The sequence below is a fragment of the Anguilla rostrata genome, chromosome 2 (assembly GCF_018555375.3).
Source record: "Anguilla rostrata isolate EN2019 chromosome 2, ASM1855537v3, whole genome shotgun sequence".
NCBI classification, from domain to species: Eukaryota; Metazoa; Chordata; class Actinopteri; order Anguilliformes; family Anguillidae; genus Anguilla; species Anguilla rostrata.
Genome location: NC_057934.1, coordinates 61,514,430 through 61,531,793, shown reverse-complemented (window position 1 = coordinate 61,531,793; position 17,364 = coordinate 61,514,430). Strand labels below are relative to the sequence as shown.

The 17,364-nt window shown below is 40.0% G+C and overlaps 2 protein-coding genes across 2 annotated transcripts in view; one reads left to right on the top strand and one right to left on the bottom strand.

The window, feature by feature from the left end:
• Positions 1 to 7,010, bottom strand: part of LOC135248731 (immunoglobulin mu heavy chain-like) — a 95,069-nt gene extending 88,059 nt beyond the window's left edge. Inside the window, exon 1 of the mRNA XM_064323646.1 lies at positions 6,921 to 7,010. Coding sequence (XP_064179716.1) covers positions 6,921 to 6,966 — 46 coding nt within the window. The 5' untranslated portion in view covers positions 6,967 to 7,010. The remainder of the gene's footprint in view (positions 1 to 6,920) is intronic.
• Positions 7,011 to 8,816: 1,806 nt separating this feature from the next.
• On the top strand, positions 8,817 to 11,036 carry LOC135248735 (dispanin subfamily A member 2b-like). Its single transcript, XM_064323657.1, has 2 exons — positions 8,817 to 9,711; positions 10,460 to 11,036. Exons 1-2 carry the CDS (start codon positions 9,430 to 9,432, stop codon positions 10,622 to 10,624), a joined length of 447 nt encoding a protein of 148 aa, XP_064179727.1. The 5' UTR covers positions 8,817 to 9,429; the 3' UTR covers positions 10,625 to 11,036.
• Positions 11,037 to 17,364: the final 6,328 nt, after the last annotated feature.

The window sequence follows — 17,364 nt, the reverse complement described above, 5'->3', positions numbered from 1 at the left end:
CTCCAGTCCCTTCCCAGGAGCCTGTCTGATCCAGGCCATTGCACTCTTGCTGAATGTGAACCCAGTGGGTGTACAGGTCAGTGTGTGGGATTCTCCAGGCTTTTTAACTGCTGGTTCAGACTCAGTCAGTGTCTGACTTTTAACACCTGTGAAATTAAGAAAGACTTAGAACTCACTATTCACAACATCACAAATCAACATTTTAGTAAGAACTAAAAGAATAAGAAATTTAAACCTACTGGTAAAGATTACTGTAATCAGAAACAGGCTGGTTATAACAGTCATGGTGAAAGACTTCTACAGTTGATATGCTAGCCCTTCAGTCAGTCTCCAACAGCAGTCCCTCCTCCCTCAGTGCAGAGAGGTAAATGTAGAAGGAAGAGCTCAGAGTTTGCATGAACTCCTCCTCACTGGGTGGGCAGATCACACACTGTTTAAATAGAGCAGACAGAGCTGTAGATGGGGTGCAGATCATATAGCAGTTTTAAGTATTCTCCATCATTACAGCCGTGTGTCTCTCTTCCATGGCTGAATATGGCATTATTATTCATAGTGAATGCAGGGAGTTTCCTGGCAGGTGAGGGTGGGAGAGTGGAGTCAGGAGCTCCCCAGTACTCAGTACATCACCAGTCAGTCTAATGAGAGTGTCCAAGAGAGTGTAGGGGCGACATAGCTCAGGAGGTAAGACCGATTGTCTGGCAGTCGGAGGGTTGCCGGTTCAAAGCCCACCCTGGGCGTGTCGAAGTGTCCTTGAGCAAGACACCTAACCCCTAACTGCTCTGGCGAATGAGAGGCATCAAATGTAAAGCGCTTTGGATAAAAGCGCTATATAAATGCAGTCCATTTACCATTTACCAAGACACACAGCATATGAATACAGAGAGAATCCTGATATCCAGTGTTAAATCCTTGACCCTGTATTTTTAATACATGTCTTATGCCAATATTTTGATGTTATGATGCCCCACCTGGAGTTGAACTAGAAACAGCAAGCTGCTTCCACCACTATTACAGCTAAATATTTTGTAGATAAAATACAATGCTCATGGGTTGATTAAATTTCACTCCAATGAACGATCATGTTATTACTATTTATATAATGGCAATAATGAAGCTCACCTATAATGGTTGAGTTGTCTACTGTAACAAGTGTTTAATTCTTATGTTTCAGTAATGCACAGTCTTAGAGGAAGACAAAAAACAACACAAATTCAGGGAGGCAAAGTCAGAGACTGCAGGATAACTACAAAAAGGAGCACTGCTGCCCCCTCCTGGAGGAGAATTAAAAACAGGAGACCGCTCTCACCGGAATTAGTCAGGAATTTAGACCAGTAAAAATGATGAGGGATTACATTTGGAATGAATGTTGACATAGATATGATCTGAATATCTGCAAGATGTCATACATTCCATCTAGAGGACTGTCTTGTCTCATTTTTTATATATTACCCAGGTTAAAAAAATTAACTACTGGAAACACAAATATGACAGCAGATTTTGTGCTTTGTTGTGCTTCTCTGCGGACTAATATGAAGTGATCTCAGTATATTGCTGTATACAGATATACTGTAGATATTCCAATAACGGGAAGGTTTGTTCCTGGTCCTTTTATTTGAGTACAGTAATGAGCTACTCATTTTCAAGTACTGTACATAAATTGTACTGTGGAGCAGATCTCCTTTATGTAAGTGGCAATAACTAACTACAGTACATGTCTCTCAAGTGTAGCGATAAAGTGTGTCAGAAATGGGTTTCATTCTATTTTATTTATAAAGGAATTAGGCTTTCATAAAGCACTCACCTTTTGAATGTTCATAATGCATTTATTACCTAATTGCATTAATGGTTTCACAATAAAAGCAGTCAATGTGAATTATATATTTATATTTATATATATTTATATATTTATATATTTTTAAATACAGTCCATTTATGCAGCTGGATCTTTAGACAAACAATCTAGAAAAAGAATATTCAAATCTACAATGCATACTCTCCAACTGGCAATTCAATTTACAAATTTTGAGTTACAAACACAGGTCAAAAAGCATTATGGAATTTACATTTCATAAGAGCAAACATAGCACAAACGATAGACAATACTTTAATTCATGTACCGACCACTTGGGGCATGAACTTCACAGAGCTTTTAAATGTTTGTGATCTGCCACTACACTCATAAGGGTGGGTTTTTGTACTGGTCTGCTGTGGCTTTGCTGCACTGTGTGTGTCGGGCACAGTAATACACAGCTGTGTCTCCAGCCTGCAGGCTGCTCCCCTGCAAAGTCACTGTGTTACTGGAGGTGTCTCTGGACACGTGTTCTTTAGTGAATCATTGTAATAGGTGTTCCCACTGCTGCAGATTACATTACATTACATTACATTCATTTGGCAGATGCTTTCATCCAAAGCGACATACAAAAAAAGTGCATTTCATGGTCGTAGACAACTGCTGAACACGGGTTCAGTAAGGTACAAGATGCTTCCAACCCACTCCAGAGCTTTCCCTGCAGGCAGTTGGATCCAGTTAGTACAGTAGCTGCTGTCAGTCAGGGAATACCCAGAGACTTTACAGGAGATGGTCAGAGACTGCCCTGGTGTTAAACCCATAGATCCAGGCTAGGTGAGTTCAACACAGTGACCATTTGTATGAGAGATTAAAGGAAAAGATAATTATGCAAAAGTTAATGCATTTATCAAAGAAAATAGTTAACTCAAAATCTCCTAGCTAAATATATTCTATGGAAAATAAAATCAGAGGAATGAAATGTAAATATTGAATAATATTGCTTCAAAAGACAATAAATTAATACAGTATTGGCACTCACAAAATAAAGTTCCCAGCAAAACTGTGAATGTTATTATGGCTCCCATTGTGACACACAAATCTCCCTCTCTGTCTTACAGGCGATGCTCCTGTGTTGGGAGCAGAATTCTCAGTTGCTTTTATGGTAAACACTGTCGACTGAATTTGTTTAAATCTCTGGGGTTTGGAGGAAGGAGAAAACAAAAATAAATTCAGAGGGTCAGAATATCCATCAGGAGGAGCACTGCTGCCCCCTCCTGGAGCTCAATTTACAGGTCCATGAACCAGTTGCAGTGAGCCACCTACTCTGGGATCAAAGTATCTCAGCCCTGCTGAAAGCTGGTCTGTTAAATTCCATGCCTGACATCGTGAAAACCTTCCACCGTGTAAAGCTGTTGCATCATGGGCACCGGGGATAGTGACTTCCGAAAGCAGCATGTCCTCATTAGCTTGCCTCATCCAATCAGGATTCTTCCATTCTGGATAAAGTTCTGCCAGGTCATTAAATGAAAGCTCATTCTGTGCATGGCATTGAAGTGTGAAGACTCTGAAAAAGAAAGCAAATATCACACATTATTAATCAGAGAGTGAAACAAAGTGAGCTGCTGTACTGTATCCTGGGCACAAGTGTTGTGGATGTGTAGTCCAACATATTGTGCATGCTTCAGTCCTACAGATCACTGTTGTTTTCTACAGTACTATATATTTTTTGCTTTATAGAGCATTATCGTTTGGCTTGATAATTGACAATGGGAGGCTATGTGTGAGGTGTTCTCTTTTTGTTTTGTTTTTTTGTTTGTTTTTTTGCGATCAACATTCTTTATTAGAACACATATGCACACTCTAATTCTTTGGTGCAACACAATTAACACTGCTGTACAGGAAAAATTCTGTAGGAATATCATATAGAAGAGACTACAAATGAGTAACAAAGAGAACACAGTTTCTTACTGTTTCGGTATTTTACATGCACAAATGGGGGGGGGGGGTTAGGATAGATGTATTTGATCCCATTAGGCTACAAAACGTTATCTTACGTAACAATGATTCCATGTACTAGTTCAGCCTAAATAATACCCATGTTCCCTGTAATACCAATTGAAATTACTTCCGTAAACACATAATTAAAAGTACTAAACACAATAACAGACCCTGAAACAATATCTTAACAAAAAAATTCCTTCCTTTCCCTCTTTTGAAATAAATAATGATTATGTATATATATGTATATGTAGGATGATCACTCTCGAACCAAAGCGTGAAGGGTTTTTTATTTGTTTCTGGTTTTTTTGGGGGTTTTTTTGCTGCTGTGAAACCAGTGAAGAGAAATCTACATTGGTTCAAAGTTAAGGACACGGCTGAATCATCACTGAACAGACAGCAGACAATGGCAGGGACCTGGTATTACACAGGGATCTGGTACTATATTGACTTCTGACACTGATGATAGAACTGACATCACATGGTCCCTAAAGTTTCTAATAACCACACATTCCAAAAACATATGCAGTGTAGTACCCAAAGCTTGGTCTTGGCTTGCAACTAAATGCTCTGTGAATCATCTTGAAATGAATTAGCTCATGTGTAACATCCTTCGATGTTCAACCATGTAGTTCCCCAATCTGGTTCTGGCTGAAAATGATAGTTACTCCATAATGAGGTTTGGTGGAATTTACGTAATGCCCATTATTTGTTCTGTATTTTTCCAAATGTCAAATGTCTAGTTAATAATGATGCTCCCAAATTTCAGGGTTTTTTTTTCTGACCCACCCCTGTATATACTAGATCCTCAACAACACATGTATTTAATGCGTAAATTTTGGGAGAAGGGCTAACAGGATCATAAAAAACAGGAAGTTAATTTGTGACAAAATGGCCATCTTGATGGTTGTGTACCTCTGCCTTGAAGAGGAACATTGAGATTACTCCATCTCTTAATATCAGCCTTCAATTTTCAAGTGTCATGGAAAAGTATGTCTCCTTCCTGATTTCCTCCATTATTGTATATTTGTCACACCAAATTGTTTTAGGTCTTTAGACGAAATGTAACATTAGCTAAAGAGAACCAGAGTTAACTCAAAAGACATTTTTTAAATGAATATTTATATAATTAAAATTAATATTTCATTTATTTAATTAAAGAAGTTCATTAGAAGTTATGAATTGGTTTTTTTTTTAAGGCAATCGTTTGCATATAATGTTCTGGAGAGATTGGGCCACTTTCCCTAATGGCCGGTGCCAAGGGTTCAAGGACAGAGCAAAGAGGTTGAGGCCAGAAAGGACCACCCTGTCTAGTCCCCCTTAGTAACTGAAAAGAAGGCCAGTTTCCAGAAGGACGTGCAGCCGTGGGACAACCATACATGTAGGTATTGTATGAAGGAGTTACGCTTTGAATATCTGTGCAACGTAATACATTCCATCTAGTTTCCTAAAAATATACTCTAAGGCTGTCATCTTATTTTAAGTGAATCATTCTGTTAACAAACATAAATGATAGCATATTTCTTGTGTGATTGGGCTTCCTTTGGGGAAAGTATTAGGTGATCCCGGTATATTTGTCACATATAGACAGGGCCGGCCCGTGGCATAAACGCTCTATGCGGTTGTTTAGGGCCACAACCGCTAGGGGCGCCACACGACCACGAGGGGGGGCACACAATCCAATGTTTATCTAAGGTAAATAACATTATTTTCGTATTTACGTTATTCACCGGAACTATCGCGGAACTAGTGGTATAAATTTAAAATGGAACGGCAACAGAACAGTTCATAACAAGGTAATGTAGGAAGGATTTTATTAAGTAACCCCCCCTCCCCCCCCCCCCCCCTCCAGCTCAACAGAATCCTGAACCCCTCCCCCACCCAACAGACTTGTTTAGGGCCACCAAAATCCTAGGACCGGCCCTGCATATACATATCCTGTAGATATACCAAGAACAGCTGGGTTTGTATCTGAACCTGTTGTTAGTGTGCAGTGACAATTTGCTCAGTTACATACACTGAGTGGTCCTCCATAACCTCAGTGACAATAAACAACTGTAATATCACTAAAATGTTCCCATGAAATACAACCAAAAATGGGTCATACTTCAAATTATTCTTAGGTAGATTAAGATTTTTTAAAGCAAATACACTACCTTCAGGAGGCACGTAATACATGTATTACCTGTCCATTGATAGTAGTATTAATGAAACAGTAAATGTAAAGTACATTTTTACTTATTCTGGAATATTGAAACGGTACTTACTTTGATCAATTTTTCATTGTGAAGTACTGTATATATAATTTTTATGAGCATTGCATGAGTCCTAACAGTGTGCCTGTGTTTTCCTTTTTTCACTGATAACACTGCATATATGTTGTGTTTAATTTAGGTGTTCACCACAGCATCACTTGGGCCCATAATGAGACAGAGGGGATGAAACCAAAAACTTCACCCTCAAAAACACTTACACTCCAGAAAGGATATGTTTATACTTGGTTATCAAGATAATTTCTCAAAATGTACTGTTCTTGTATATGTACAACTTTTAATAAACAATGAATGTAAAATTTAAAGTAGCAACTGGACATACACACATGCGTGCATACATATGCACATACATACATACATACAAACATTTAGAATACTTAATTATCCCCATGGGCCCTGTGCTGTCGCTCTGTGTGATAAAGGGGAAGAGGTTTTTGTGCAGCTCTCCCCTCACTCTCTCTCACTGTGGGTGGCACAGTGATACACAGCAGTGTCTTCAGCTGTCAGCCTGTTCATCTGTAAATACAGCTGGTTCTTGCTGTTGTCTCTGGAGATTGTAAATCTTCCCTTTAGAGTACTGGCATAACAATAGTTTCCACCACCACTATTGATGCAGGCTACCCACTTCAGTCCCTTCCCAGGAGCCTGTCTGATCCAGCTCATATAGTAGTCGTTGAATGTGAACCCAGAGGCTGTACAGGTCAGTGTGTGGGATTCTCCAGGCTTTTAACTGCTGGTTCAGACTCAGTCAGTGTCTGACATTTAATACCTGTGAAATTAAGAAAAATTTTAAACTCACATCCAAGAGCTCACAAATGCAATTTCAGTAAAAATTTAATTGATGTCCAATTAAAACATACTTGTAAAGAACACAGTAATCAAAAGTAGGCTGGTTGTAGTCATCATGGTAAATGTCTTTCACTGCAGTCTGTGATGACAATCCTTCAGTCAGCCTCCAACAACAGTCCCTCCTCCCTCAGTGCAGAAAGGCAAATGCAGAAGGAAGAGCTCAGAGTTTGCATGAACTCCTCCTCACTGGGTGGGCAGATCACACAGTTTAAATATAACATAGTTCTTTATGCCAAGTGATTGAGATGAAATATGATGTGATTTGTTTAAATCTCAAGATAAATTCAGAGGGACAGAATGTTTATTTTGGGGACCACTATTGCCCCCTCCTGGAGGACAATAAAAAGCAACAAACACTCCTCCACCAAAGTTAAACTTTGGACAGTAACAATGTTTTCGGCTGAATGTCTACGTATGTCACTATGAGTTATTAACAGAAGAATATGATCTGTTCAGTTCTGAATTCTTAAATGCAAGAGTAAAGTAATTTGCTACTGGATATCATTATGGATAAGAGTGATTGTGACTGGAATGTAATTTAATTTCAGTCATAATTACTGCCCATTTGCCAGGATAGACATTGTGTTTAGAGGATTCAAAGCATAAAACCGATAACACTTTACAATAAAGGCACATTAATTAACATGAGTCAATGCAGTATTAATCAGCATTAATGAACTGTTAATTGATGTCTCTCGTAATAATTTACTACTGCTGTGCATGTTAACTAATGTATTTATATATATATATATATATATATATATATATATATATATATATATTAAATAATTTTTTGAAATGTTTGACAGTATTGTTTAATGGTTGTAGGTTTTCAACTTTACAATATGGGTGACAAACAGCATCAATTAATGGGTAATTATTATTATGTAATGCTTACTAACCACTCATGCATTTATGAAGTGTTACTTAAGGGATGTATATATATATATGTATGTATGTATGTATAGACGGGTGACAAATTAAAGTAAAAACCAACATAAAGTGTCTTAGGAAGGTGTTGGGCCACCATGAGCTGCCAGAACAGCTTCAATGCGCCTTGGCATAGATTCTACAAGTCTCTGGAACTCTATTGGATGGCTGAAACACCATTCTTCTAGAAGATACTCCCTCATTTGGTGTTCTGATGATGTGGTAGAGAGCGCTGTCTAACAGGTCAGTCCAAAATCTTCCATAGGTGTTCAATTGGGTTGAGATATGGTGACTGCGAAGGCCATAGAATATGATTCACATTATTTTCAGACTCATGAAACCATTCAGTGACCCCGCATGCCCTGTGGATGGGGACATTGTCATCCTGGATGAGACCACTCCCATCAGGATAGAAATGTTACATCACAGGATAAAGGTGCTTACTCAAAATAACATTGTATTGATTTGTAGTGACCCTTCCCTCTATGGGGACAAGTGGACCCAAACCAGGCCAGGAAAATGGCCCCCACAGCAAGACAATGCCACATTACATTACATTATGTGACATTTATTTGGCAGAGGCTTTTATACAAAGCGACATACAATAAGTGCATTAGTTAATGCAGTAATCAGCATTAATAAACCTCTTCGCTGTAGGGGGTCAAGCATTCAGGCCTGTACTGTTCTCTTGGTGTACGCCAAACAAACACTCGCCCACTTGTAGATAATATGGTGAAGGATGTCTCCTCTGACCATATATCTTTTTTCCACATCTCTGTAGACCAGTGCCTATGGTTTTAGCACAACTGAACTCTCAAACATGCATTTGTCTTTGTAATGACGGGTTTATGCATTGCAACCCTACCATAATATCCCCCTCTACGAAGTTGTTGACTGATTGTTCTTTCTGACATAGTCTGATCACGTCTTGCTTCGACATTTTCAGTCACCCGAGGATGAGTTGCTCTTCTGTTTTTCCTTACATATCAAACTAATGCACGAGCTGCACAGTCATCGAATGTGCGCTTTCAACCACAATTTGCGACCTTATTTACTGATGTCTTTCCAATAGGGCCCATTTTTTTCATTAGCTCTATATTTTCAAGCTTGATGGCTCTGGTGGTTTTAGTGGGGCTCAGTTTAATTTCAAAACAGTTTTGGAGAGTATTGGAGATGAGCAATATCTATGGAACTTATCACAACCCTGCTGACATGGTGGAATAATTAACTTCAGGCAGTAATGAAAGATCACCATCTGTAGAATTAATCTGCAATCTAATGGTGACACAGGAACTATTAAAAGCATGAAAGATGACAAAATTAATATGAAACTGATGTTGCAATTTTTTCCCATGGTATGAGGGTCCAATATTTGGAGCTGAACATAAATAGCAAGCCAGAAAGCCTCTATCTGGGACAGTTACTGGCCTTGTGGGTGGACTGCGGGGTGGTTAACTTCACCTCATCACAGAGATATAGGTTGTCTGACCGTGGTGACGTAGATGTAGGACAAATTATATGTATAAAAGACTGAGGAAACAGGGAGACTGAGCAGAGAACAGCGAAGTGGTAAGCAGAATAGATCCATAAATGGACGGGTATGAACCCGACTTTGGTGTGGACGTCACTATTGACCCCATCGATGTGGAATGTGAGGATTTCGATGTTGACCCCGAGGGCCTGGGCGAGGAGGGCGAATACGATGAGGAGGCGTCGGAGGCGGGTAGCCCGAAGCGTCCGAAACTCAGGATGGTCAAAGGCAGACCAGCGAAGAGACCCCGCGTGAACGCTTACATGCGGTGGTCGCTGTTCAGCGTGAATTGCTGCAATGCCCTTTATCTGGGGTACATGGCACTTCTGTGCTCTATGCAGGTGAGTGAGCAGGCTTCGCATGTCCTCAGTGAGCACCTGCAAGAAGGTATGTACGGGTGTGAACACCTGTTCAGTGGAATGAACAGAGCTGTCATGCTGCATCTGTTGTCAACTGGGGTAGATTCCATTTGAATCCAGTCAATTCAGAGCAGGAATTGCAATAATTCAGTTTATGAATTGGGACATAACCCCATAATCCTCCAATGAGTTGACTGAATTGAGATGGAATTGGCCGTTAAAAAATGTGCTTTCTTTTCATGCTGTGCCGACTGAACAGAAGAACTGGACAAAGAGGGCAGTCGCACGCTGGGTCACGTTTGACTGCCATAGCTGGTTATCGCATTTGCAGATAGACTAACAGCGTCGGCTCAGCCAGTCAACACAGGACAGGGGTCATCAAACCTAGCCCTCGCGTAGAAATCCGGCCCGGGTTTTCCTTCCTCCCAGGTAATTATCTGAATAATTACCCCTACCAATTGGCCAGACTGTCTTCATGCCTGGCTAACCAGGTAAAGGGAGGGTGGAAAACCAGCCGTTCTCAGCCCTCCGGGACCGTGATTTGATGATCCCTGGCATAGCATCTGCACAGATCTGGGATTTCCGTGACTGGGGGATGTCCCGAATCCTCACAAACCCAGAGCACAGGGGTTCCCCGAAAACGGGACGTCCGTAGGAAGCGGCAGCGTTAATGACTGTGCTGCCATGTGGCAAAAGCGATAACCTGGTGTTGCAACTCTCGTCTACTCAGGTGGGGAAGAAGCTGAGGAAAGGAGACGTTGAGGCAGCGAGGAGATGCGCTGGACACGCGTGCAGGACCAACGTGGCTGCTTTCCTGGTCACTATCGTGATAGTCATCGTGATCAGCTTTTTCATGTATAATGCTTACAGGATACACAATGTTCTCGCATTCTAAAGAAAAAATAAAGAAGAAAGAAGTGCATTGCTTCATTATTTGCACTATATATATATACATATATATATATAGAGAGAGAGAGAGAGCGAGAGAGCTGAATGAATCTTTTTCATTTATTTTGGAATTAATAACACAGATGTGTAATGAATTCCTGCATGGATTTTTAAAAATCTCTTTAAAACCATAATTAATAGTCTGTGTTAATTCACATTGGGGAAATAATAATAATAATAACTCAACTGAGCTGAGCTTGAATTGTGTTTTGTGAGATTAGTGAACATATTGGGGAGATCTATGACTGTTTTTTGCTTTGCTTCAGGATTTGAATCTGAATCGTTACCTGTTTTCTTGTTTTCCTGCACAGTGAAATGCAAACAGTGTCTCTGTTAAAACCATTAAAAAATAAAATTGAACTGAATATATGAATGCAACCATTTATTTATTGGCCCAAGCATTTTTATTTCCAAATCTTTATTAAACCAATTATATTTCACATTTTTTTATTCATCAAAGCCAAAATGGAGAGTAACTGTGCATAATTATATTCATAAATGCATAACAAAACTACTCCATCTGAAAAATATAATCAGTTGCTATCTGTATCTATGTATAGAAGGTGCATGCATGCATTTATTGAACTCCTTCCATCCATTATCTATTTCCACATTTTCCAAGGTAACTGGGGGTGCTGGAGCCTATCCCAGCATGCATTGAGTAAGAGGCAGAAAGACACCCTGGACAGGTTGCCAATCTATCACAGGGCTCACACACCAATCACTCACACACTCATATCTATGGACAATTTAGAGTCTCCAATTAGCCTACCTGCATGTCTTTGGACTGTGGGAGGAAACCAGAGTACCCAGAGGAAACCCACATGGACACAGGGAGAACTCCACACAGAAAGGCCCAAGCTGAATTTCTTGCTGTGAGGCGAGAGTTCTACCCACTGAACCACCATGCCGCCAAAGTGTAATTATGCCATACACACACAGAAAAGGCAGCTCTGTAATAAACATATAATCATAATAAAGTGCAGCAGCAGCAGTAAGTAATGGGCTGAAGACCAGGGAATCAGTACTAGGTGAAATAACCAAGTCTGTGTTGATGGACCACAGCTGGACGATTTTAGAAGTTTCTGTAGATGATAGGTATAAAATGATTGTTTTGTTTATAAATATTGCTGTGGCTTTAAAATGTCGGCTCGACACAAGGGAAATTGAAAAGATTTAAATGATCATTAAAATGAAATACCAACCCACCCAAAGAGATACAAGCTATAACTACATTAGTACTGAATGCGACACATGCGGCTTGCAGATAATATATTTTTGCATTGCTAATTAGCTGAATCTAGACAGCGTGTGATGATGGTCACAGTGTGAACTGTAAGTGGCACACAGGTGCTTCCTGCTTTAAAAATGGCATGCAAACAGTAGCCCTGAATGAAACCACTGTCCTATTTGTTTAGGAACACCCATGCTTACAGTCACTATTAAAAATAGATACCCAGAGAGGCAAAAAATAAATTAAAAAAAAACATTTTTTTAAATTGTATGTCAATAATTTTGATATATTCTTTTTTTTCTATCTTCTGTTTTATGCAATTTTTTACACAAGATTGAATTCCATTTGGGTTTGAGATTATTTATATATCTGACTGAAATTATGACTGCCATGTGCACTAACGTACATGGCCGAAAGTGTGTGGACACCTGACATCCAACATCTCATCCAAGATTATGGGTATTAATATAGGGTTGGTCCACCCGAGGGGCAACAGAGCTCAGAAGGTCTGTGTATATATATATTTTTAAAAAAATAAAAAAAACCTTTTTCCTGTCACTTGTTACATGTTGCCCCATCCCTGCACTTCTTGGTAAATTGTATTTGTCCTAATACTGTAGCTTAATCTTCTGCCTAGTTTGGCTTTGCAGATGTTAGACCAGGATAGTGTTCATTGTTCTCGGCTAGAAATAGCTGTACAAAATAAGTAATTGTACCTTACTGAACCCGTGTTCCGCAGTTGTCTACGATCATGAAAATGCACTTCTTGTACGTCGCTTTGGATAAAAGCGTCTGCCAAATGAATGTAATGTAATGTAAGAAGGTAAGAGCGGCTGACTCGCAGTCGGAGGGTTGCCGGTTTGATCCCCCGCCCGGGGCGTGTCAAAGTGTCCCTGAGCAAGCCATCTAACCCCTAATTGCTCCCAGTGAGTTGATTGGTACCTTGCATGGCAGCCTTTCACCATTGGTGTGTGAGTGTGAGTGTGAATGTGAGTGTGGGTGTGAGTGGGTGAATGAGAGGCATCAATTGTAAAGCGCTTTGGATAAAAGCGCTATATAAATGCAGTCCATCCATCTGACCCTTTGCTGTTATGGCAACTTCCACTCTTCCGGAAATAATTTATACTAGATGTTGGAGCATTGCTGCAGGGATTTGCTTCCATTCAACCTGAAGAGCATTAGTTCAGAGCAAGGTCAGGCACTGATTGGGCGATTAGGTCAGGCTCGCAGTTGGCTTTCCAATTGATCCCAGGTGTTGAATGGGGTTGCGGTCAAGGCTCTGTCCAGGCCCGTCATGTTCTTCCACAGAAATACCATGTCTATATGGACCTTGTTGTGTGCCTGGGGACTTTGTCATGTTGAGACAGGAAAGGGCCTTCCCCAAACTATTGGGGAAGCACAGAATCCTCTAGAATGTGATTGTATTCTGTAGCATTAAGATTTGCCTTCACTGGAACTAAGGGGCCTACCCCAAATCATGAAAAACAGCCTCAGACCAAGGGGTGTCCAGATACCTTTGGTAATATATTGTATTAAAGAATCCTGATAACTGAAATAACAGTGTTATAACCCTGTTTAATAGATCACATGGTTTCCCTGCAGAAACAGTGTAGCAAATGAACTGAATCACAACATTTCCAAAAAAACTAAAGACTGGCCAATCCTTGGAACAATGTCTAGCTAACTATTTCCCCATTTTTTTAACAAGGTCCCATTTGTTAATAACTGTTTATTCATCTTTATTAGCTGTAACTAATGCTACACCAATAGTTTTTGTTATTAATAGTATTGCAGCACCTGTTATTAATATCAATGAACTGTTTTGCATTACTTGTGATCAAGGGTGTAGCACAAAATTCGGGCCCAGCACAAATGCAGGCTCTGTGGGCCCCCTTCCCAAAGCAAACTTCTTGGGGCCCTAGATGATGAATTCCTCAATGACACCCCTACTTGCGATATAGGCAACTGTGTTTTGTTTTTTGGTTTTTTTTTTCACAAGTAGCTAGGAAACCGGCACGTTCATGACAAATTTGGATGTCCCGATCTGGGATTTATGCAACAGAATGTGAGTTATTTGCATGAACTTGATTTTTTAAATGCTCATTTGCAAAAGGGCTAAGCACAAACGTTTTCGTCACGGGACCGTTAACTGTGTCACAAGCAAACCGCACTAACCTGGCTCTAACAATACGCTTTACGCGAAATGAGCCAGTAGAGTCCTCTTTTCGTTTAAAACGACAGAACCGTTACAGATATCTGCTCACAGAGTTATCGACTGTAGGCTACGTATTTGGTGGACATCAGTTCCATGTCTAAGACATACCTAGTACACCACTGGACAGTGCAAACCCACGTACTTTGCTCGCTCATTTGGGCCACTGAAAATTCATCTGAATGAAAATATCGAAATGGCCCAAGGCATTGCCTATTTTTGTCAACATCCGTTGCTACTTGTATTTGGGTCCTTACCAGACACAGATACAGTATTGGTAATAATACGATAGAGAATAGATCACATTAATAGATTTTTTCATGAGAGACGATGACATGAAATTGATAAACATATTAATCAGTTCATCATTTATGGGACCTTAATATTTTTATAAAGTAGGCTGCATTACTGCTGAATAGTCTATTGTGCCGTTACTGATGAATAAGAGCTCATGAAACCTTGCCTCTTAAATAATAATAATAATGAAAGTTATTTAAGAAATAACTTTAACGCACGGGTTCAACAACCGCACTTGAGCAATTGGCTGCAACAAAAACTAGCATAAGGGGTCCTGAGGATTGAGTTTGATTACACTGTTGAGTACACCGGTCTATTGTATTCAGGGAGGCAACCAGTCTGACGGGCCATCGGCATCAATATGCAAAATGAATGCTTCTCCCCAGTTCGTCCGTCCTCACCTTCGAATAGTGAACTGTTGATCGCTGTTTCTAAATGAGACGTTTTACTGCGGTCTACGAATCTATGAATGAACCAGATATGTTTCAAGCGAATTAGTTATTTGAGCCAGGGGATGGAAATAAAAATGTGCATACACACCGGCCCTATTTCCTACCCGTCTATTTTCATGGCAATTACATCAGCTATGAAGGCGTAGCGATTTTAGTAGCCTACGCCAACTTAAGCATTTAATTACGGTCTCATAACATAATAACTGAAGAAAACAGCTTGATTGTTGGTTTTCAGTTAATGAGTTCTACGACAGTTGTTGATAGAGCCCTGACTGCAAATGATGTTACATAATTTTAACAACTCATTAATGAACATGCTGTTGACTAATATTTTAATAGCCTATATCAGAAACGGTGGTAATAACTTTTACTCTGAGCGGGAAAAGAGAGCGAGGGGTGACAGAAAGAAGAGAAGTATGTCGCACACCTAATTTCGATACATCTGTTCTATGTTGGCGTGTAGAGCTGTGGTCACAATTCTGACCTATTTTTACCAACAGAAAAAATGTGACGTTTGCTCCTGTTAAGGTAGGCCATAACATTTCACAGAAGGAGCCCGCCACAAAAGGACTATAACTGTTAATTCTATTTTTAGGCTACATATCGGAGAACATCCTATCATATAGCCTATTAGATATTGACACTACAGCTGGATGAAAATAAGTATTTCTTTTAATACGTTATCTTCAAATTGTCTCGTATTTCAAAATTATTTTTTAAAAACGGGTACATATGGAAGATTTTATTTCCGCCATTTATTTCATCTCATGACTTGTCACACATTCCATTGCTCTAAGAAGCATGAGTGAACCGTACTAGGCCTATTTCAAGACCATGCAGATTGTTCCCAAAACAGAAAACGCACAGTGGAAGTAGCCCACAGTCAACCACGACTCTAACACCAAACTCATTTTAACTATTAAAGATATTCAAGGTGTTTGCAACTGAACCATATTTATTATGTTTAAGGAAGGCTCGCATGAAATGGCAACTTGAAACATTAAAACTGCCCACTCACTTATGTTCTTATGTTGGCATAAAGTGTTTATGACGCACCGTAGATTAAGCAGAACGAACCGCTGCTCATATTATTCTATACTATGGCGCCCTCGAGTGGACAAACACACTATGACACCCCCTTCCACATAACCATTGTTAATGAAGTCACAGGCAGTACGTTCAAAAAACTCAAGCTATTTTCATTATTTAAGAATATAACAGCATTGGGGGCATATAATACAAAGTCAGAATTCAACTACTACTCGGAAATTAAATGTGTATTTGTACTAAGCAGAGCTTGTATTGAATAGGCATATTGGGTCCCTTTTGGTCCAGGAGGTTGGGCAGCTAATTTTTATTTTTAGAACAAGGCACAAAACATAAAAGAGCTTTGCCATCATAAGCATCTACATTCATGAACAGTCGTAGTGTGTCATCTGAGGTTGTGTTGCAGTGGTTCAGCCTGAATGCACACAGAGGAACTCATATAAAGCACCCCTTTTCCCCTTCTGGTAATCTGCCGACAGCATCACCACAGAGGTAAGAACACTGAAGAGAGAAGCAAGTTCTGTAACCAGGAATTATGTTTATTTTGTAAAGCAATCAATGAGAGAGAAAGAGAGCGAGATGGGTTTATGGACAGGCAGTTTTTTTTTATTGCTGTCCTTTCTAACCAAAAGAGGAGAGAACATGGCCACCAGAACACACTATGCCAGATCAGTCATCGATTATGATGGCACCCTGGGAACAGGCCCAAGACAAAGTTATTCTGATACATTCCACTGTGGTCCACTGAATCTACTTTGTGGGACTGTTTAAAGATACATTTCATGTACTGATCCAATTTTTTAATCACCCGTTTTCTTTTGATTACAATTAAGACTACTGTGTTTCCCCCCACAGAACTGGTGTTGGCGTCTGAGTCTTACTGTGTCCATGTGACAGACAGTTAAGTAGGAAGTACTGTTCTGCAAAGTACTGCAAAAAATCATATTATGGGGATACCAACGTATCCGCAAAAACCACGCTCTCCGTTAAATTTGAATGGTAGATGTGTGTTTTTTTTTCATCTAAATGTCTTGAATAGTACAGTCTCTACATGTGCACTGGGCTGTCAGGTTTCTCCAGGTCCAGGGTTTGGGTTTGGAGGAGGAGGTCGGGGGTGGATGAAGATGGCTCTGTCGTGAGGCAGGGAAGTCAGAGGAGGTGGAGGACAATGAGGAGGAAGAGGAGGAGGAGCCAGCAGAGACCAGCGGCTCCTTCTGCACTAGCTCCAGCTCATACTTGTCAGTCTGAAGGGGGTGAACCAGCACCCCGTACATGATCCCAAAATCCTGGGCCTCCATGGCGTTCATCCAACGGTCCTTTTCCATCGCACCCTATGACAACGGATGATGTAATAAAAACAGTTCATGTAATAACTTTTTCCTCTTCAATGTAATAACTGCTGGTTAATGCAATAACTTATTACATTAATCGGTGGCCATTGCATT

What these genes read in the sequence shown, in the direction of transcription:
- LOC135248735 (XM_064323657.1), top strand. Translation starts at nt 9,430, where the DNA reads ATGGACGGGTATGAACCCGACTTTGGTGTGGACGTCACTATTGACCCC. An exon ending in CACTTCTGTGCTCTATGCAG is followed by an intron (nt 9,712 to 10,459) that starts GTGAGTGAGCAG and finishes TCGTCTACTCAG; the next exon opens with GTGGGGAAGAAGCTGAGGAA.